General features: G+C 35.9%; 1 protein-coding gene across 5 annotated transcripts in view; it reads right to left on the bottom strand.

Moving 5' to 3' along the window:
* The window catches only part of LOC106465747 (mirror-image polydactyly gene 1 protein-like), a 41,714-nt gene extending 23,634 nt beyond the window's left edge, over nucleotides 1-18,080 (bottom strand). For 2 of the 5 annotated variants that reach the window (XM_022393661.1, XM_022393662.1), the window contains exons 1-4: nucleotides 17,887-18,080; nucleotides 17,107-17,238; nucleotides 12,550-12,644; nucleotides 8,598-9,304 (exon numbers count right to left, since the gene is read on the bottom strand). In XM_022393661.1, the coding sequence (XP_022249369.1) occupies nucleotides 8,598-9,304; nucleotides 12,550-12,644; nucleotides 17,107-17,238; nucleotides 17,887-18,074 (1,122 nt within the window). In that variant the 5' untranslated portion in view covers nucleotides 18,075-18,080. Of the gene's footprint in view, nucleotides 1-8,597; nucleotides 9,305-12,549; nucleotides 12,645-13,286; nucleotides 14,379-15,925; nucleotides 16,029-17,106; nucleotides 17,239-17,886 lie in introns of those variants that run through there. The other 3 variants (XM_022393665.1, XM_022393663.1, XM_022393664.1) reach the window with 3 other exon arrangements.
* Between the last annotated feature and the right edge of the window lie 1,006 nt (nucleotides 18,081-19,086).

Raw genomic sequence — 19,086 nt, 5'->3', positions numbered from 1 at the left:
CCCTTGGGTAACTATCGACCATCCAAAAAAAGCGAGTGAAAAGTTAAGGAGAGCAAATCGAGAGGTCAATGGCAGTAAAAGACTGACTAGGTGCATGAAAATAAATATATGTTCAAATATTGAAGAGATGGGATTGTGTCCATTAAAGTCTCCCAGAAGTAAAAAGGGAGATGGCAACTGGTCAACGAGAGCATCAAGGTCCGATTGATCATATGTCTCCCCAGGAGACAGGTAGAGAGAACAAACACTGATGGCACAACTCAAGGAAACACGGATGGCTACGGCCTCCAAAGAAGCATACAGCAAAAGGTTAGATCAGTCCTGGCTAAGATCATCAATAGCTAGAGCTGAAAGATGAAGAAAAGAATAATTATGGATAATAAGTTGAAGCTTTGGAAGTTCAGATGCAGACTATTTATCAACAGATACTTTTCTGTTAAATCATAAACTTAAAGAATGTTTTGTCTGATGATTTGGTTTGTGCTGTTAGTTTGAATTCTTCTGAACGTTTATGTGATATAAATGAAAATAAGGGTGTAGATTTGATGTATCTGGATTTTCAGAAAGTATTTGACTCAGTGCCATGTAAAAGGATTGTGAAAGAAAATTATCTCTATAGGTTTGGGGGATAACTTGGTTGATTAGATAGAAAAGCGGCTGAATGGAAGCAGAGGGTTGTTATAAATGGAGTGCAGTCAAACTGGATTAATATTACAAGTGGGGTACCTCAGGGCTCGATCTTAGAACCTTTGCTCTTTTTTTATTTACATCAATGATATAGATGAAGAAATGGCCAATAAGTTACTTAAGGTTTTGGTTGCTGCTGGCTGTAAGGAGGATGCTGCTGCTTTACAAAAGGATTTAGACCATTTAGTGAGTTGGGAGAATAAATGGCATATTTTGTTTTAATTATAATAAATGCAAGCTAACGCATGTAGGTTATCATAATTTGAATTATAAGTGTAATTTGGTTGGGGATAGCCTTAACAGTGTTATGAAAGAAAAGGATCATGATGTAGTGGTTGATCAGTCTCTTAAGCCATCCAAGCAATGTACTTTTGCTAGTGTTAAGGCAAATAGGATTTTTGGTTGTATCTAGATAAATATTGAATACAAGTCTAAAGAGGTTATAATTTCATTGTATAGGTCACTGGTTAGGCCACATATTGAGTATTGTGTTCAGTCTTGGGCTCCTTACCTTAGGAAAGACATTGAATTGTTGGAAAGGATTTAGAGGAAGGCTACAAGGATGAAATGTTTGTCATATGAAGAAATTGTTTTCTCTTGAAAAAAGAAGAGTTAGAGGGGATCTGATTGAGGTGTTTAAGATTATTAAGGAAATTGGTAGTGTTAATGCATCATCTTTTTTCATACTTAATGATGAGAATAATAGAACTAGGGGACACAATTATAAATTTTGGAAGGGTAGGAGTCACCTTCAGCTAAAACAGTTTTAATTTTCTATCACAATAGTTAGCCTGTGGAATGGGTTGCCATCAGATGTGGTGGAGACAGTAAATTTAACTGAGTTTAAAGGAAAGCTTGACAAACACATGAATGATAAGGGTTGGCTTTGAGGGTTTTTTAATAGTTTTAGATCAGTTTAGTGGATGGGACAGCCTAGATGAACCAGTAGGTCCCCTGTTGTCCCTAAATATTATGTAATGTTATTGATTAATTATATGGCTACATCCAATATGGTTTTGTCAATCGACTGTTTTTCTGTCAGTTTGCTTTTTCTTATGTTTGTATGCACATAATGGGCATAACTGTTCATCATGTTTAGTGATTAAACAAATATATTTTTGCTAAGGTCATACATTTTGCATTTATTATTATTTTCAAGTTTTAGTTTCTACACACTAATCTTAAATCTTTAACAAGTTTTTCAAGCCAGACAAGTCCTTTATTATGTACGAGTTTTATTTATGCAAAAAAATTATTTTCAATGTTTACATATTAGCACACATATGATTTGTCATTTCATTTTATCAGAACCCTCTTTCACTGGAAACCCTTTAGTTACTGATTTTACAACACCAAATGTCCACAAATGGGTGTTTCACATCAGTCTACAGTCTCACATTAGTCTATGCAAAGAGAAGTGTGTCATATTAGCCTCCACAAATGTGTATGTTGGGTATGTGTCATATTTTCAACATGAAAAGCCCTATCATATAAAGTTATGTAAGAATTACCAACCTTAAAGCTTTTTAAACTTCATCATTCTATCCAATGCATCAAAGAATCCAGCTAGGAGTAAATTGCATTATATCAATGAATAAATTAATCATCATAAATTTACATTTTCTTATGCCGAAAATGTATTTCCAATAATACCTACCTCCTCTCACACTTTAGTTATATCCTGACAAAAGGTTCTCTTCTTTGCCCATCTAAGTATGAATTCTATATCACTTGCTCCAGTGTTTATACCCCACTATATTGCCCCTAGTGATTTTAATTTTGTGACTCTCTCCACCTGTGTCAATGCACCCCTATACCCGATCAGTATATAGGCTCCCCATTATTCTTTCTTATTCACTTTTTCAAGACTGGCATGATTATCAGACCCAGAAAACCGACTATAGTGGCTAGATAGTGTGAGAGGAGATAGGTATCATCGGAAATACATTTTTAGTATAGGAAAATGTAAACTTGCAAAATACAGGCACCTCTTCTCACACTTTAGCTAAAATCCCACATTGACCAGTTGGAGGGACCAGTTAGGGTAAGATCCACATGGAAAAACAGGTGTGCAATATTGAAATATAATAAAGCACACTAGTATGAGTCCACACTACTTCTGTAACAGGTATGCTCTTAGCCCAGATATAGTGAAATCTAAACATGAGCAGTAAAGGCCAACCAGCTACAGAGTCAACACTGTTCATTATCATGAGTTTTGTAAAGGCCCCAATGACACAAACAAGGTTCCATGTCTGATCGTTGGAACTATAGGGTTATGGACTCAAAGCTAGATATAAGGTGTAGTGTCTAGAGCATGGGGACCACAATATAATATAACTGTATAATAGAAATATGATATGAAGAGAACCCAACCTGAAAGATACAGTATGTTGCATGTCAAGTCACCAGAATTACAAAGGGAAGGCAAGCAACATCCAACAGAACACGTCCTCCCCCTCAACCTGAAGAAGCTCAGAATGTAAGAAACCAAACTTAGAATTATGGGACCAATTCACACCTTAATCAACCTGAAGAAACAAAGATCATTCAGCCTGGGATTACGAACCGAAATTCTAACCCCTCAACCCAAGAGGCAAGGTAACACCTCTTGCTCCCAGCATTACAAGGAGGATGTGGAACAAACAAAGTTCAACCAATAGCTCACAGGCATGACACTCTGCATGTGGAATTACAAGTAGTCGAGGGCCCTTTTCCATGATCACAGAAAGTAAGAGACTGACCAAAAAGAAGGGCCATGCTCACACAACCGGATAGCGAAGTGTCATTTCTGAACTGGAATTATGAGGAGGCTCCCACATAGGCTGGATTGGTTCCCCACCCAACATCTGGGAAAATCATCCAGGGTTAAGAATGGGAAGGTAACCAGCTTTGCCCAGTTCTAACATCACTCAGGAATAGACCTCTGTCCACCACCCCAGTGACTAGAAAATGAGAGTGGTAATTACAGACTCCCTTGCTCCACTAGAAGAGAGATGGGAGAACTCACACTGGGAAGTCCTGAGCAACAATGCTCCAGAGACAGTGCAACAGATGAACCACGTTTCTTATTTTGAAATGCAAACCAAACCCAATTTGTTCAATCCAGGGGTTAGCAGGTATGGGCAAAGTTCCCTTATGCTTTACTCATGATAGTCCATGAGTAGCAGTCCACTATTGTATGTGATATTTGATACAGAACAATTGTTCTCCACCTGGAAAGTGTCAAGCAGTCTCATGGAACACCGCATCTCAACAGAGCTCATTGCTACCAAGAATGCAGTTATTGGTCTACTGATAGCTAGTGCAGATTTGTAAAAGCATACCTGACAAGGCAACACTTGCCGCTGAGTCGGATCCAAATGAGAATGATGAGAAGGTCCCATGAAAAGGAAAGAAACGAAGTTACTCATCTCTGTGACAAACAAGGTGGAGCAGGTAGAATAGCCATGGGGGTAGCCGAAACCCATTCGAAAAGGAAACAGTCTAAATCATGTAAATAAAGCAATAAAAAGGTGTTAGCTGTGGTCCACATATCAGCCTGTACAATTTCCTCCAGCGGGTGATGCAACCAAACTGCCAGGAACATCGATATAGACCCAAAGAAGTCTCCGCTCTTCCAATGAAAGACCAGAATAAGCTATTCGAACCAACTGATGAATCCAACTTGTCAAAGTGACAGGGGATAGGTTGCGAGAAATTGAAGAATTCTGATGGATAAAGAAACTGTGACATGATCCCCAAAATGCTTCAGTGCATGCCAAATAACATATGAGAGCCCAAACAGGGCAGCATAAAAGACAATCTGGATCCGAAAGGTCTTATAAATGGTTAATGGAGGGAAGGAAAGATGAATAGGACAGAAAATTTTATCTCCTTCCCTAGCTGTTGCAATTTTAGGTAGTAAGGACCTTGTCTGGATACAACAGAACATAGTAGGAAAGGTACAGTGTCTTGAGAACATGGAGTTGAAACACATCTGAACTTCTACCATGTTAGCCAATAACAGAAGAAAACATTGTAAATGAACATGACCCCAAAGATACAAAAGGTGGACATGATAATGCATGGAGAATCACTATGATATCCCAGTTAGGAATCTGGCAAGCGTGAAAAAAATAGATAACCTGAAATGATTTGAAAAGTAAGGATAAAACCAGAGATTCAAAACTTTTCATCAAACAGAAAAACAAAAAGGAGCTGATATAAGACAGCCTTATACAGGGTACCAACCTTTGTCAAACAACCATGTCAAAAACTTAGTGAGACACGAAGGGTTACACCCATGTCTGAGAGACCACTGATGATAAGTAAACCATTTCCATTTGATAAACTTCCAAAGAAGAATGTTGAATGAAATGTGTTAAAAAGAATTCCATTTAAGATGTCAATCCCTAATGTCATGTGATGGACCATATAAAAGCCAGGTGTGAAGTAAAATAATGGTGACTGCTGGATGAAAAAAGTCTGACCAAAGCTAACATAAAGAGAGATGGCCAGGGAGGATGGGGAAGAGGTTGACACTCCTGAAGCTAATGGAGGAGTGGAAACGAGGGCTGACTCAGCCAATATGGTGCCACCAGAAGAACTTGACAGGACATGGAGTGAATCAGTGCCAGAACCATGGAGAGCAGACAAATCAAAGAGAATGAATAAAGATGAAAACCCATCCAATCTTTACTGAGAGCTTCTACTCCCAAAGCCAGAGAGTGGGTATTGGAGACCAGAAGGAGAGGAGCTGAGCATTCCAATGTGTGACGAAAACCTCGATCTGTGGTGTCCCAAGAAAAGTGCAGATCCAATGAAAAACTTGAGGAAGAGAAATATCCATTATGTAGGAAGATCTCTGTTGGGATGAGATTCATTACCCTTGGAACATGACAAGCAAGGAGAACAATCTGGTGTTTGTGTGCCCAAAAGAGAAGATCCAATGTTCAAAAATAAAAAGATCTATAGGGAGTGCCCACTTGCTTTGAAAAAGATGAAATTACTGTGGAATTGTTTAAATAAAGCATTAATACCTTCCCTCGCAACAATTTGAGACCCTGAGTCATAGCTCAGTGAACTGCTAAAAGTTCTGAGAGGTTGATGTGAAGAGAAGCTTTTTCTACAGTCCAAAGTTCCTTGAATTCCATATTGTCTAATACAAGCACCACAGCCCTAAAGAGAAGCATCAGTGAACTGATGTATCTCTGGATATGGAGGTAGTAGAGGGACACCTATGGTTGGGTTGTCCCTGTTAAACCACCAGCTGAGTTCCAGCAGACTGTAATCCGACTGTCTCACTGGACAATCCAGCTCGTCTGTGAAAATGTTCCACTGGTCCCATAACAACTATTGATAGGCCCTCATGTAGCCCCAACCTAAAGAAAAGAGTGATTCCAAGAATCCCCAAATCCTCAAAAGAAATAGAACTGTGCATGCTGGTGGAGAAGGAGACAACTGAATTTGAAGAACCACCTGTTCCATGGTCTGAAAGAGTAGAGAAGAAGGTTGGCTCCAGCTGAGTCTGAAATTGAAAAACCCCTAAATGTATGAAATACTGTGTGAGAGTAAGAATAGACTTCTACTTTTTGATAAGACACCAAGCTCTCGCAGCTTCTGATACCAGAGTTAGAGTGTGTAGTTCTGCCATATGGCAAGAAGGGGCAAGAAGCCAGTCATCCATATAATGGTGAGGGAGTGAAGGTGACACAAAAAAGCTCTGACTATCTGGCAAAAAATGTATAGAGGATATGCGAGGGCAAATGGCAGAGCATGAAACTGAAAAACCTGGTTGTCGTGCACAAAACGGAGATAACGGCTTGAAGACTCGGCAACTGGGATATGAAGTTCGTCATATGTGACATCAGATTTTGTCATCCATAGTCTCGGAGAAAAGAGCTACAGAAGGGAAAGAAATTACACCATTGTAAACCAAGGAGGCTTGAGGGAGCAACTGAGACTAGATAGGCTGATGACCAGTCACCACTCATCCGTCGTTTTTAGTACTACAAACAGCCAAGGATAAAAACCCTTGAGAGAAGAGATGACGAGCTCTATGGCTTCTTTCTGCAGAAGTTTCTGAATGGCTTGTGCTCAACAATTGGATGTAAGAGGATATGAGAGATAGAGGAGGTTGAAATCTTCTTTTGAGAAGTTGAATGACCCACTGATCTGTGGTGATGTCTCCCATATAGACATGAATTCTCTGAGATGAGACCCCCCCACAAGACCTGACCCCATAACGCAGTGGCTGATTCTGAAATCTGTGATCTACCTTGGAGGAGGATCCACGCTAGTAAAGTCAAAATTGCCCTTGTGTTCCAATGTATTGTGGTGCCAAAGCAGGAGGTCTGGAAACATGAATGGGAGATGCAGTAAACCATCCTGTAGAAGAACTTTGGGGCAGTCAAGAAGCCAATATAAAAAATGAAGAATGTAGATGGGCCACCTTTACTCGAGATTCTATGGATTCTGGAATTCCTGCAAAAAAAAGACTGTCTAAGAAAAGGAGCTTCTCTTAGATCCCTAAGGACAAATGCAGGAAGGTAAACTCCCTCCAATAAGGCATCTCTCTCCAAAAGATCCTGCAGCAAACCAACCAAGAAACCAAGGAGAGAGCAAAAGCTTAAAACCTAACCACAGTGGAAGTCAATAAATGACTAAGATCTTCCAAAATGTGAGCAGGAGACTTGTGATAGACCTTAGACAACAGGTGCAAAGATGATAAAAAATACTCTTGTAAGTGACAGACAAATTGTGGAGAACTGAGATTGTGTAAGATGAACAGTGGCATCTTGTCTAGGGCCCCAAATAGGAAGTAGAGGGTCTGACATCTGAGAGTCCAAATAAAGGTTAACCAGGCGATGGAAGGCCAAGGCATGCTGATTCAATTAACAAGGAGGACAAAGCATAGCAGCACCCTCCCTCGAATGATCTGCAAATCACCTTGTATGCACTGCATTGTCTGGCAAAGGTGGAAGGACCAGGTAATCTGATGAAGTAGTTTCTCCAAATAACGAAGGTGAAGATTCATAAGCCATAGGATAAATACTCAAAACATAGGATACTAGTTGTATAAAAAAAAGTGCAAAAAAGCAGGATGTCCATCCAAGGTTCATATTTAGTAGTCTGAGCAAAGGAAGGTGCTGGAAAAATAGAGTCTAAATTCTCACTAGTTCACCCTTAATCTCCCACAAACTCTGCTTCAGAGCAACAGGAGAAAAAAATATTAGACCACATGTAAGACTACCCTATAAGGAACTGTATGTCTTCTGCAGAAGATGGCCACCCCCTTTTTTTAGGTAACATTAGAATCATGAGGTGGTAGAGGAGGAGCATCAGGCAATTCTGTGTCTGAAACGTGAACGTGAGTATTGATATTCAAAAAAACGTCTCCATTTTTTTGGTAAAATCAATAAAATAAACAATAAACTCAAGTCCCATGAAAAAAAGATTTAAAATAATCCAAAAGAAAAGATTGCAAATGTAGTACTAGTGCTGATGAAGAGAAACCCACAGTAAACACATAAGACCGTCTTCATAATTTATTTGCCGTTGAGAAAAGTGAATAAGAAAAAATAATGGGGAAGGTATAGGGGAGCATGGATGTAGGTAGAAAGAGTCACAAGTCACTAGGAGTGATATAGTGGGGTATAAAGACTGGAGCAAGTGAGGTAGAATTCATACCATTGCTTAGACAGGCAGAGAAGAGAACTTTTTGTCAGGATAAAGCTATAGTGTGAAAGGAGGTAAGTGTGTTTCAGAAGAAAGTTTTAAATACTTGTTCCAAACATTGATATCTATGAGAAGCATTCTCACCATTTTTTCACATTTTTAAAGCTTTCATCCTACAAAGTTTTAGAAAACAGAACAAAGACTTATAACAAAAATTTAAGATAAACAAACATCTAGTTAAGTAAACATACTTTGTCATTAATCTCTTCAAGCATTCTAATTTCCTCCATTAACATTTCTGGATCTTGCTTTGCCCAGGGTAAATGTTTGCCCTTGATATGGCTGCTGTGAGTAGCATAGGAAATATTTCGAGAATCTGACTCTACAAAAGATCTGCTTCTCTTGGAGTTCCTATTTTTGCTTTGCTTCTCATCCCATGGAATTAATGGGTCGCTATGATGTCTTCTGTGAAAAGGGCCTTTGACACCTTTAACTGAAAACTCTCCAATCCCACCGTTTTTTACCAGTCCACAAGAACTGGTTTTCAAAGTCTGGTCACTAGACCTTTTAAGAGGATACAAAACCTGATTGTAGCTATTCCATAAAGTATCCAGTCCAAGATGGTTACTTTTGTTTCGATATTCAAGTGGAGTGTAATATATTGAAGCTAGAGAGTGGCTTGTGGAAGAAGGTGAACAATAACGAGATTCCTTACATAATGGAGTACTACAAAACAGTTGTTTTTTCTCTAACCTTGGTGAACTGTTACTCTTCTTAAAGGAAGTTTCCTGAGAGAGTCTAGCAGGGAGAGAGTAATAAAATTCATCTAAACTCTGTCTGTCATTTTTGTTTTTTTTGTAAGAGTCTAAGCTTTCAGATTCAGAGTTTTCTGACATTGAATATTTTTGGTGATTATGTCTGTGGACAAGTTTTTTCAAGTTTACGGATGATTCAGGATCTGAAATATACATAAAGAATGGATGATCAATCTTAATAGAGGTCAAAATGTCCAATTTTACTTTATTTCTTAGGTTATGGTAATATAAAATCAAAGCAACAAACATTTATAAATAATTACATTCTTGACAGCTTCACTTGTATGAAAACTAATATAGGCTAGAAATAATTATTCTTATGCTCTGAAAAAAAAGACTGTACATATTGCAGATTTTTTTCTACTTAGAGGATCAAAAATTTAACACAAATACCATTGAAACATGATTCAAAACTAAAGCTGATAGAAAGATAAAAGAAGCTTATTGGATCGCTAATCTAAACATCGTTCAACCTTGTGGAATCAATCTAGATCCTGGAATTGGTGATCTCCGATCACTGGTTTCATCTCTGCCAGAAAAATAATTTTAATTCTTTGCTTATTTCTTTAATGTAGCATAAACTGTAATTTTTCTAAAACTTACTATCTATTTAAGATAATTTTCCATACCCATTTGTATAAATCATTTAGCTTAACATCTCTTTTTAAATCAGTCTTCAAGTGTCAACTTTATTTTACTTAAATACTTGAGTATAGTTTTATTTATTTCTCTTTTAACCATTTCTAAAGCAAAATATCCCTAATACCTATTTACATAACACTCTCATTGCTGGCCAGAAATGGAAAACACTTACAAAAGTACATGGAAAAATAAACTACACATTTCCTGGAAGACCAGATGACCATCATGACATCACTCAACTCTTTTTATATATATATATATCACTCATTTGGTTACACCACCATTCCCAGTTTGTCCCTGAAGAATAAAGGTCCACCTTTTGAAAGCACTTGGGTTATAGGATTTTTATCAATTTGTATCAAGACTTATTGAACCTATGTGTTTTTCTGACATCATGAATATACTCAAATCATTAAAGTTAGCATTTTCCAACACTGTGTTTCCGATAGATACTTACCTCCATTCATATAATAGCTTTTCTTGATTTGTGCTGCCCTCTATATGCACAATATTTTCTCCCCACTAGCCTTGAGGCCCCCACCTAACATCATATGTTTTCACATGGTATAGCTGCATTGTAACATGCAAATGAGCATGCAACAGCACTCCACCAAAAGGAGTGTGACACACCCTCCTAACATAGCTGACTCCCTCAATACTGTAGAGCACAATCATCACTTTGAGATTCGGCAAAAAACGAATGGGTGTGAAGTGTGAGTGGAAGTAAGTATGTACTGGAAATATGTTAACTTCCAATACAATAACTTACTTCCCCTCACATAATAGGTAGAATCCCACACTAAAACAGTAGAAAAACTGGTGCAAAAGTTACCTAGATGAGCACTCTTCAGAAGGCATCCAAAGAGAAACCATGGAGTGTGATACCCTAAGATATACGAACAAACTCATGGGAGACCATACCACATCTATACCAGGACAGACTATTCACCCACTGTAAAGATACATGTCGCTAATCCAGGTGGAAAAGATGCAAGTAGAATCAGTAAAGGACTAATCATGAAGTGCCCAGAATTAGGAAAAATAAGAGGAAGACAATGAGTAGGAAGGTAGACATGGAGAAATAAACCAGTCCTGACAGAATGCATCCCCAGGTAAAGCTGAGGGAAGAGGAACAGGGGGAGAGAAAAGAGAAAGTAGGATGTTGAGACAAGTGGCAAAAACATCAAGAAGAAGAATAGCCAGATGATGGCACAGCCACTTGAACCATCAGAAGTTCTAAGAGATGAATGTGAAGGGACAATATGTCACGGTACCAAAGACCCATATTCAAATGAGAGATTCAAGACATGCCCACCATCTTGTCAAGGTGGCAACTGGAAACAGAAAGAGATCCAGATGAGGGGAAAAGGAATACCCACTATAGGAGTAGTTTTATCAAGTCATCAGATGAAGTATTTGAGTTAGGAAGGAGAATGGTTGAGGACAAGGGACCCAACCAAGAATCCAGAGAATGTGCAGGCCATTGTAGACATTGCAAATGAGCATGACTTAAGGGGATATGGGATACCATGGAAACCTAAGTCCTCAAAAGAAAGAGAAATTTCCATACAGTGAGGGGAAAAGATGATTTAATATTGGAAACCAATCACTCCATGTCCCTCAAAAGAAGAGTAAATGGCTGGGCCCTGGAGACAAACAAACAAAAAAAACCAAAATGAATGAGAAATGAAACAGATGTGAGATGTAACTCTTCCAAGTTGAATCAAACAACCCAGATGTGCCACCTCCCAAAGGAGGAGAAAAAGGTGGCTGTAGGAGGCTTGTTGGAACAGATCCAAACAAGAAAAGAAGCATCCGAGATGTTCACCTCAGTCATTCTAAGACTTAGGGCAAAAGACCACCATAGGGTGAGAAATTTCCCATGAGAAATCAAGGGAAGACGAGAAACTGACTGAGACATGAAAGATGTAAGACTCGACACCTATCTACAGATTCCTAGGGAACCACAAAAAAGATGGGAAGAAAAACTTGTAAGAGGATGAGACATCCATTCAATAGTAATTATCCATTAGGACCAACAATGCCACAGACCAATACTGGCAAGATACAAGATCCCTTGAAGGATGCAAAATAATGAGAACAGGAGATACTGGAGAAGAAGAGGAAAAAAAGAAGTTTAAGGCTCTCTGATAAAAATCCCAGTACACAACAACTGGCTGCAAACAGAGGACAAAGGTCCATAAACCAAAATAAAACGAGCGCTACTGACCCTGAGCCTATAGGACAGTCATAGCCAAGACTAACAGCATTGTTACACGAGTGCCAAATTAAGAAGTGATAATTGTGCTCTAAAGTATAGAGGGAAGTTAGAAGTCAGCAGTGCTAGCAGGGTGTGTTGCACTCCTATTGGTGGAAGGTTGTTGCATGTTACAACATAGCTATACCATGTGTAAACACGTGGTGTTAGGTAGGAGCCTCAAGGCTAATGGCGAGCAAAATTTGCGCATATAGAAGGCAGCACAAATCAAGGAAAGCTATTATGTTAGAGGAGCTAAGGCATCATACCAGAAAAAACAAGCATGTGCCATTATACTTCATATTAAAGTCTAAACAATCACCAAAATAATGCATCATTATTTTATGATTTAGTACAACAATCATATTTCTGACTTTAGTTCTTTCTGATAGACTTATCTGGTCTATATGTGTTGATAACTATCATTTACTAGCAGGTTATACACTTTATTTTACATGTGCAAAACTAATTAACTGAATTGTAACTTACCTAAATTTGTTAGTGATTTGCCAGAATGCCGTCGACGAGGTGGTTTAGGCGGAGGAGAGCAGGATTTGGTTTCCATCATACTCGATGAGGTAGATCTATATAAAGTGTTATGAACAGATCAAATTCCTTTAACACAGTGTGGAAGCTTAAATATGGGGTAAAACACAAACTTAATGTAAAAAACAGTCCCATCAATACTCATGATTCTTCACATCTACCCTAGATTTAACTACATATTTTGAATATTTTTTTTCTTTAAATCAAACAATTTTTAGTCTTTAGGGTATGCCAAATGGTATCACACAAACACCTAACTCTATAATTACCACGGAAACTAAAATTATGGTTCAACACATGGAAAGGGTAAACAAGATTTATGGTTTATCACAGTCAGAAGATTCAATATCAAATTCAAAGAATAAATATATTCAGCCCATGCAATGTGCCCCTATATTTTTTTTATCTTAACAAGTGTCAGAGTTACATAAGACTGCTTTAAATTCCAGAGGAAAAACACCTGCACTTGAAACATCACCTATAATAATCATTAGTGTGGAAGCCTTTTCTGCTGATTTAACTCTTTAAACTCATAATGTTTTGCACATTCTGACGTTTATCTGAAATTTGTTTTAAAACAAACGACAGTGCTTCACGGAAGTTCCGGTCTATTCACAAAAAGTGGATAATAACAAGGATTGGATTAGTTTTTAGCCAAAGAGACATAAATGTTATCGTACACTGTCACCTTGTGATGTGTAAATCGAGATGTTCAGCCAGATGCTGGAAGTATCCAATCTGGTTTAAAGAGTTAAGAAAGTTCCGGTCTGTTCACAAAAAAGTGAATAATAACATGGATTGGATTAGTTTTTAGCCAAAGAGACATAAATGTTATCGTACACTGTCACCTTGTGATGTGTAAATCAGGATGTCCAGCCAGATGCTGGTAGTATCTGATCGGGTTTAAAGAGTTAAGAAAGCTAAATAATGCAACACACAATGTTAGTTCAACAATGTTTTACATAACTTGGTCATATGATATAAACATTTAAAAATATGGCATTAATTGTGTCTTCCTGACACACAAACGCTATCTTTTCACTTCCTGAATTAACATTTCTCTATTTACAAGACATTTGAAAATTAACTGAATAAACTGTTCTCACTTGTAATACACTGATCCTCCCAATACTCGAATCCCTGAGGACTACGTGAATTTATGTACAAGTACTCATTATGCACCACTAAAACAGAAAGTGCTCCTAATTAATACCACAATAATACTTAATTAATCAACTCACAAAATCTAAGTATTGTTACGGTGATAGCACATATCAAAAAATTTAAGTATTATTAAGGTGACAGCTTATGTCGCTTTGATGTGAAAACAAAATCAAACTTACTTGGTTGCATTTCTATGATCACAAACACAAGGTTTTTCCTTACATTGTCCTGTTTATGATCACATGAAAGTTTTTCTTCTTTACTTTTGATCATTTTCATTTAAATGAACAGATTTTTAAATGGATAAATTAGCATTATTCAAAATAATGTCTAAACATACTGTAACTAAATGTCATTTTGTTTATGATCAATTGTAAATTTTGGCAAAAAAAAAGAAACAAAAGTCCCAGCCTATTTTTTTAGATTTACCATGTATTACTGAGTTAAAGCAGCTTTGGAAAATTCCACCTTTCATCAGCATTCCTGCACGACACTGTAACTAAATAGCCTGAAGGATAGATAATCCTGTTTTCTAAAATGTTAACCCTAGAATTACCAATAAGATCCATGCAAACTCTATAGACTTTTCTAAACATTTTTTCTACAAATTATTTATGCATCAAATTGCTTGTGAGCCCACAACTTTATTATATATTATAATATATTGACTCACACAAAAACATGTTAATAAATATGCCATCAGTACTGCAGTTAATTCCATTACACTATTTTCTGCTGGTGTTTCTTAGATATTTTACTCAGTAAATAAGTTACTACACTCAGTTCTTTACAATGAGTGTTGTAACAAGCAAAAACTTAAAATTACCCAATGTGGTTCAACATGTGGACCTTATTAATTTGCTTATTTTAGAGCAAAGCCACATTGGGCTATCTACTGTGTACACTGTGTCCATTGTAAGAATGTAAAATTACCACTGTCCATCGGGGGGCAACCTTATTAGTAGTGAAGGTATACAAAAAAGTTGGTAATTTGAACATTAAAACAGTTTCAAACCTGAACATATTTTCTTAACACTATTTTTCATTAGAACTAGAAATACAATAAAAAAAATAAATCTTTTCTACAATAATTGATAGAAGTGTGATAATTAAGAAAGCACAGTAGGTCTAGTTGACCAGATTATAGTGAAATTACAAGAGTCAAAGGTCATGCACCACTTTTACTTGATAGAAGAATTCACTCAGACAGGAAGTAAAGTAGAATTGTCCAACTGTACACAACAGACATTTTATTAAACAGTTAGTATAAAAAAAAAGATTAAATGTTAAATCAGTGTTTTCTCTTTTTGTGCATAAAGCTGAAACTGTTATTTACAAATGACTTTAATGTACATACAGATATAATTGTATCCCAATTAGACCCAATATCTTCATAATTAACTTACTGAGTATGATAACTATGTTACAACCTGAAATGCTACATAATAGAGTTTTGACAACAAAAATGTGCAGAACATGATCTGGAAGGAGTATTAAATATCAAAATAATATTGGTTGGATAATAAATTATATTTTTTTGGTTAACATTTGAAAAGTAATTAAAAGTTCACATCATTGCAAACTAACCAAAAATAAATTACAGTGTGTTATTCCTGACTCAAGACCTCAAGTGTTTGGGCAAAATTGGATAGTAAAAATATCATTATTTACAAAATTACAAACCTCAAAGTAGTTACAACAAATTTGTAGACATTTTTAACTTTAATGCAACTTGTAAGTTCATTAAATCTTTAGGCCTAAGGGGTTTTGTCACAAGCACTAATCAAAATGTAGATTACGTGTTTTAAATTACTAATCTTGCTGAAGAAAAATAATATGGTGCTTACACAAAAGTTGCTCAGAGAAAATGTTATTATCATGAAATTCAACATTCAAAAATATCCTCATATGTACATTAGGTTTTTTATTGTTGTGTTGTTTCAAAATTTTAGTTGTGGTTAACAAAGTGGTGCACAGTTAGCAGGAACATAATTAACATAACAATGTTTAGGGACAACAAGGGAACTACTGGTCCATCTCGGCTGTCTCATCCTCTAAATTAAACTAAAACTATTACATAACTAAACTTACAAAATAAAAATCTTAAAGCTAGCCCTGTCATTCATATAGTTATCAAGCTTTCTCTCAAACTCACTCAAATTCACTGCCTCCACAACATCCGAAGGCGACCCACACCAGAGGCCAACCACGCTGTCGGAAAAATAACCCCATCCCAGCTGAAGATGACTTCTATCTTGCCAAAATTTATATATTTGTGTCCCTTAGTCCTACTATTCTCTCTGTTAAGTATGAAAAAAAAAAAAAGATGATGCATTAACACCATCAATTCCCTCTACAATCTTAAACACTTCAATCAGATCCCCTCTAACTCTTCTTTTTTTCAAGAAAAAAAAAATTTTTCAGAGATCTTAATCTCTCCTTCCATCCCAGGTACAATTCTAGCAACCTTACTCTGAAACCTTTCCAACAATTCTTCAATATTTCTGTAGATACAACTTAAAATCCTATCTGCCCTACCACTAGCAACAGCATACTGCTTGGATGGCTTAAGAGACTAATCAACTATTACACCAAGATCCCTTTCTTTCATGACATTGTTAAGGCTATTCCCATCCAAATTATGATGATCCACATGCATTATATTAGATTTATTATAATTAAAACCCATCTACCATTTATTCACCCAACTCACTAAATGATCTAAATCCTTTTGTATAGCAGCAGGAACCTCTTCACAGCTAGCAACACCCAAGACCTTAATGTCACACTATTTCTCTGTTATAATTTTAAATCAAATTCACAAACATACAATTTCATACTCCAGATATAAAAATTCAAAAACTGTAATCAGTTTGGGAAAATATTTGTGGGTTTTATGGAAAATATGGGTTTACTGTTTTTGTTATACAGAGGATCAAATTAAATCATTTGACTTTTCATTCAAACAATATACATGAATAAAACATTTATTTCAGTCAAGCTACTAAAGTCAATATGAAAACCACCTAAAACATCTTAAAAAAAGATGCAACTTACAGTCAAGTAAAGGAACTAGACCCTTACACATTAAAAACATATTCAGTAAAAAAAATAAATATATAGTCCTTAAAACATACAGAAAACAAAATTTAAAAAATCTTATAATTACTGTTTCACCTTCTAATAATGATCTTAGATTAGTAAATTTATATACGAGTCACAAAGTTCAGAAGATTAAAGTCAACATCACACCCTGCTCTAATAAAAAATAAATAAATATAGACCTATATATACCTGATATTTTAAAACTGATCACACTAAGTTATTAAACCAAACCTGTTTAGGGAGTAATTAACTCTATTTTTAGTTATTTCTTCTTCAGACTTCAAAGACTGATCTGCATCTGGTTGGGATAAATGATCATCTCCTGAACTACTTTCTTCTTTACATTTTTGTTCCGCATAGTTCCTGATAAACCAAATACTTTTATATAAAAAGATAAATCACTGCTTGCATGATGATCATAACATACAAATTTTTTTTAATATATTTATAAATGTGTAACAAGATATATATTATATAGACAATGGACCAGCTGATCCTTCAACTTTCAAGGCTATCTCTTCACACCCACACTTTATTTTTCAGAAATTTGCCAATTCTTCGTCTTCTTAATCTTATTAGGTGCAGGCAACTACTGCTGATGACAACTCATTTCATAAGTTAGCTACCCTGTTAATAAATAAAACTGTCACAGTTGAAGCCTAGTCCACTTTTTCCAGATCTTAAACTTTTCTACATAATCTTGTAAACGTCAACAAGTTCACCACCTACCCTTCTTTTTTTCAAGTTAACATATCTTAATTTATTCCCATATGATGGTACATTGGTTGTTACTGTTATTTCGCAAAAATAAAAATACACATAATTATTATGACTATTCATGAACTGTGATAATATTATAATTAATACTAGTAGTAGTACTACTATTACTGCCAAACTCCATAAAGTACTTTTGGTAATGGTACTGGTAGTAAATTATACTCAATATATGAAACTAATTAGTAATTTCATAATAATAACTATTATTTATTATTATTATTAATAACTTCTCACCACTGGTTTTCTTTTTGCTTTTTATCAAAATTCAAAGAAGCGGTGACTTCTTCTGCTCCATTCTTATCGATTGGATTATATTCTTCATCTCCAACATAAAAGACACTTTTATGACGAGAATAAAAAGGGACACCAAATTTAATAGATCTAACCAAATCTTTTCTTTTACACTTATTTTGGACTGCCATGACACAACATCGTCCTAATAAAGAGGGCGCTGTGACATCATACTGCGAAAATGTTTTACAATTATACTTGTCATAAGATGTAAATACTGAACCTCTTATTTATATTATGACAATATGCAAATAATTTAACACTTTAATTAATTAAGACCATTCTGATGTTTACAACTATAAAATAGCCAGCCCAAAATTCATTACGCCCTGTCAAATTAATTAGTAAATTGAAAGCCCATAGAACTGGCAAAAAAGTAAACAGAAAAGTGGCCTAAATGTAAGAAGCAAAAGCTTATCAGAAATGATAATTTTCTGATTTGGAAGCTGGTGAGATTCCTGGTCTATTTTGGAAAATTTGTTGCTAATTATTCGATGCAAAAATTTGAAAAGTTTTTTTGACAATGATACTTAAACGCGCTTATAATACTCAGAATAAATGGTTCTATTGAGTGTGTTTCTACCCTTCAAAATTATCCTGACAATCTTAATGACTGAACTATAGCGTGGAAAATCATTGAAAAAATCAACTTGGAAAAAAACAAAACTTTCAATATTTAAGCTTTATTCTGCGTGTAAAAATTAATAGAAAGAAGTTTAATTTAACTCTAGATCCTAGCGATGTGTCATTTGAATAACTATGTGAAATTTTGGCTCCTTTCTACAAAGAACTTATTTATATAATGGAAATAGTAAAAAGAGGAGAAACCAGTTTGATACTCGGTTAAACAGAGGCTTAAGAATTTGCACTTGTTTTCTGTTCAAATTAGATGAAGTAGACGTGATCTGATTCTGATCTTCAAAATTAATGTTCATAAGTGCCTTACTCGGAATTTTTAATCGATTAACGCTTAATTAGCTCAGCTGGTAGAGCACTCCTTTGTAGTGCGGCTGGTGTCAGGTTCAAATCCTGTAGGTGAAGATCTAAAAAAAAAATTACAACAGGGTTTTGGACTGTTTTTTTTTTATGTGGAATATGTTGTCGCGTCAGCGAGGTCACGTGACTAGTGTCACGCCCCCTGCT

This window comes from Limulus polyphemus, unplaced genomic scaffold (assembly GCF_000517525.1).
Source record: "Limulus polyphemus unplaced genomic scaffold, Limulus_polyphemus-2.1.2 Scaffold2036, whole genome shotgun sequence".
Lineage (NCBI taxonomy): Eukaryota > Metazoa > Arthropoda > Merostomata > Xiphosura > Limulidae > Limulus > Limulus polyphemus.
This window is presented reverse-complemented; position numbering and strand designations above follow the sequence as displayed.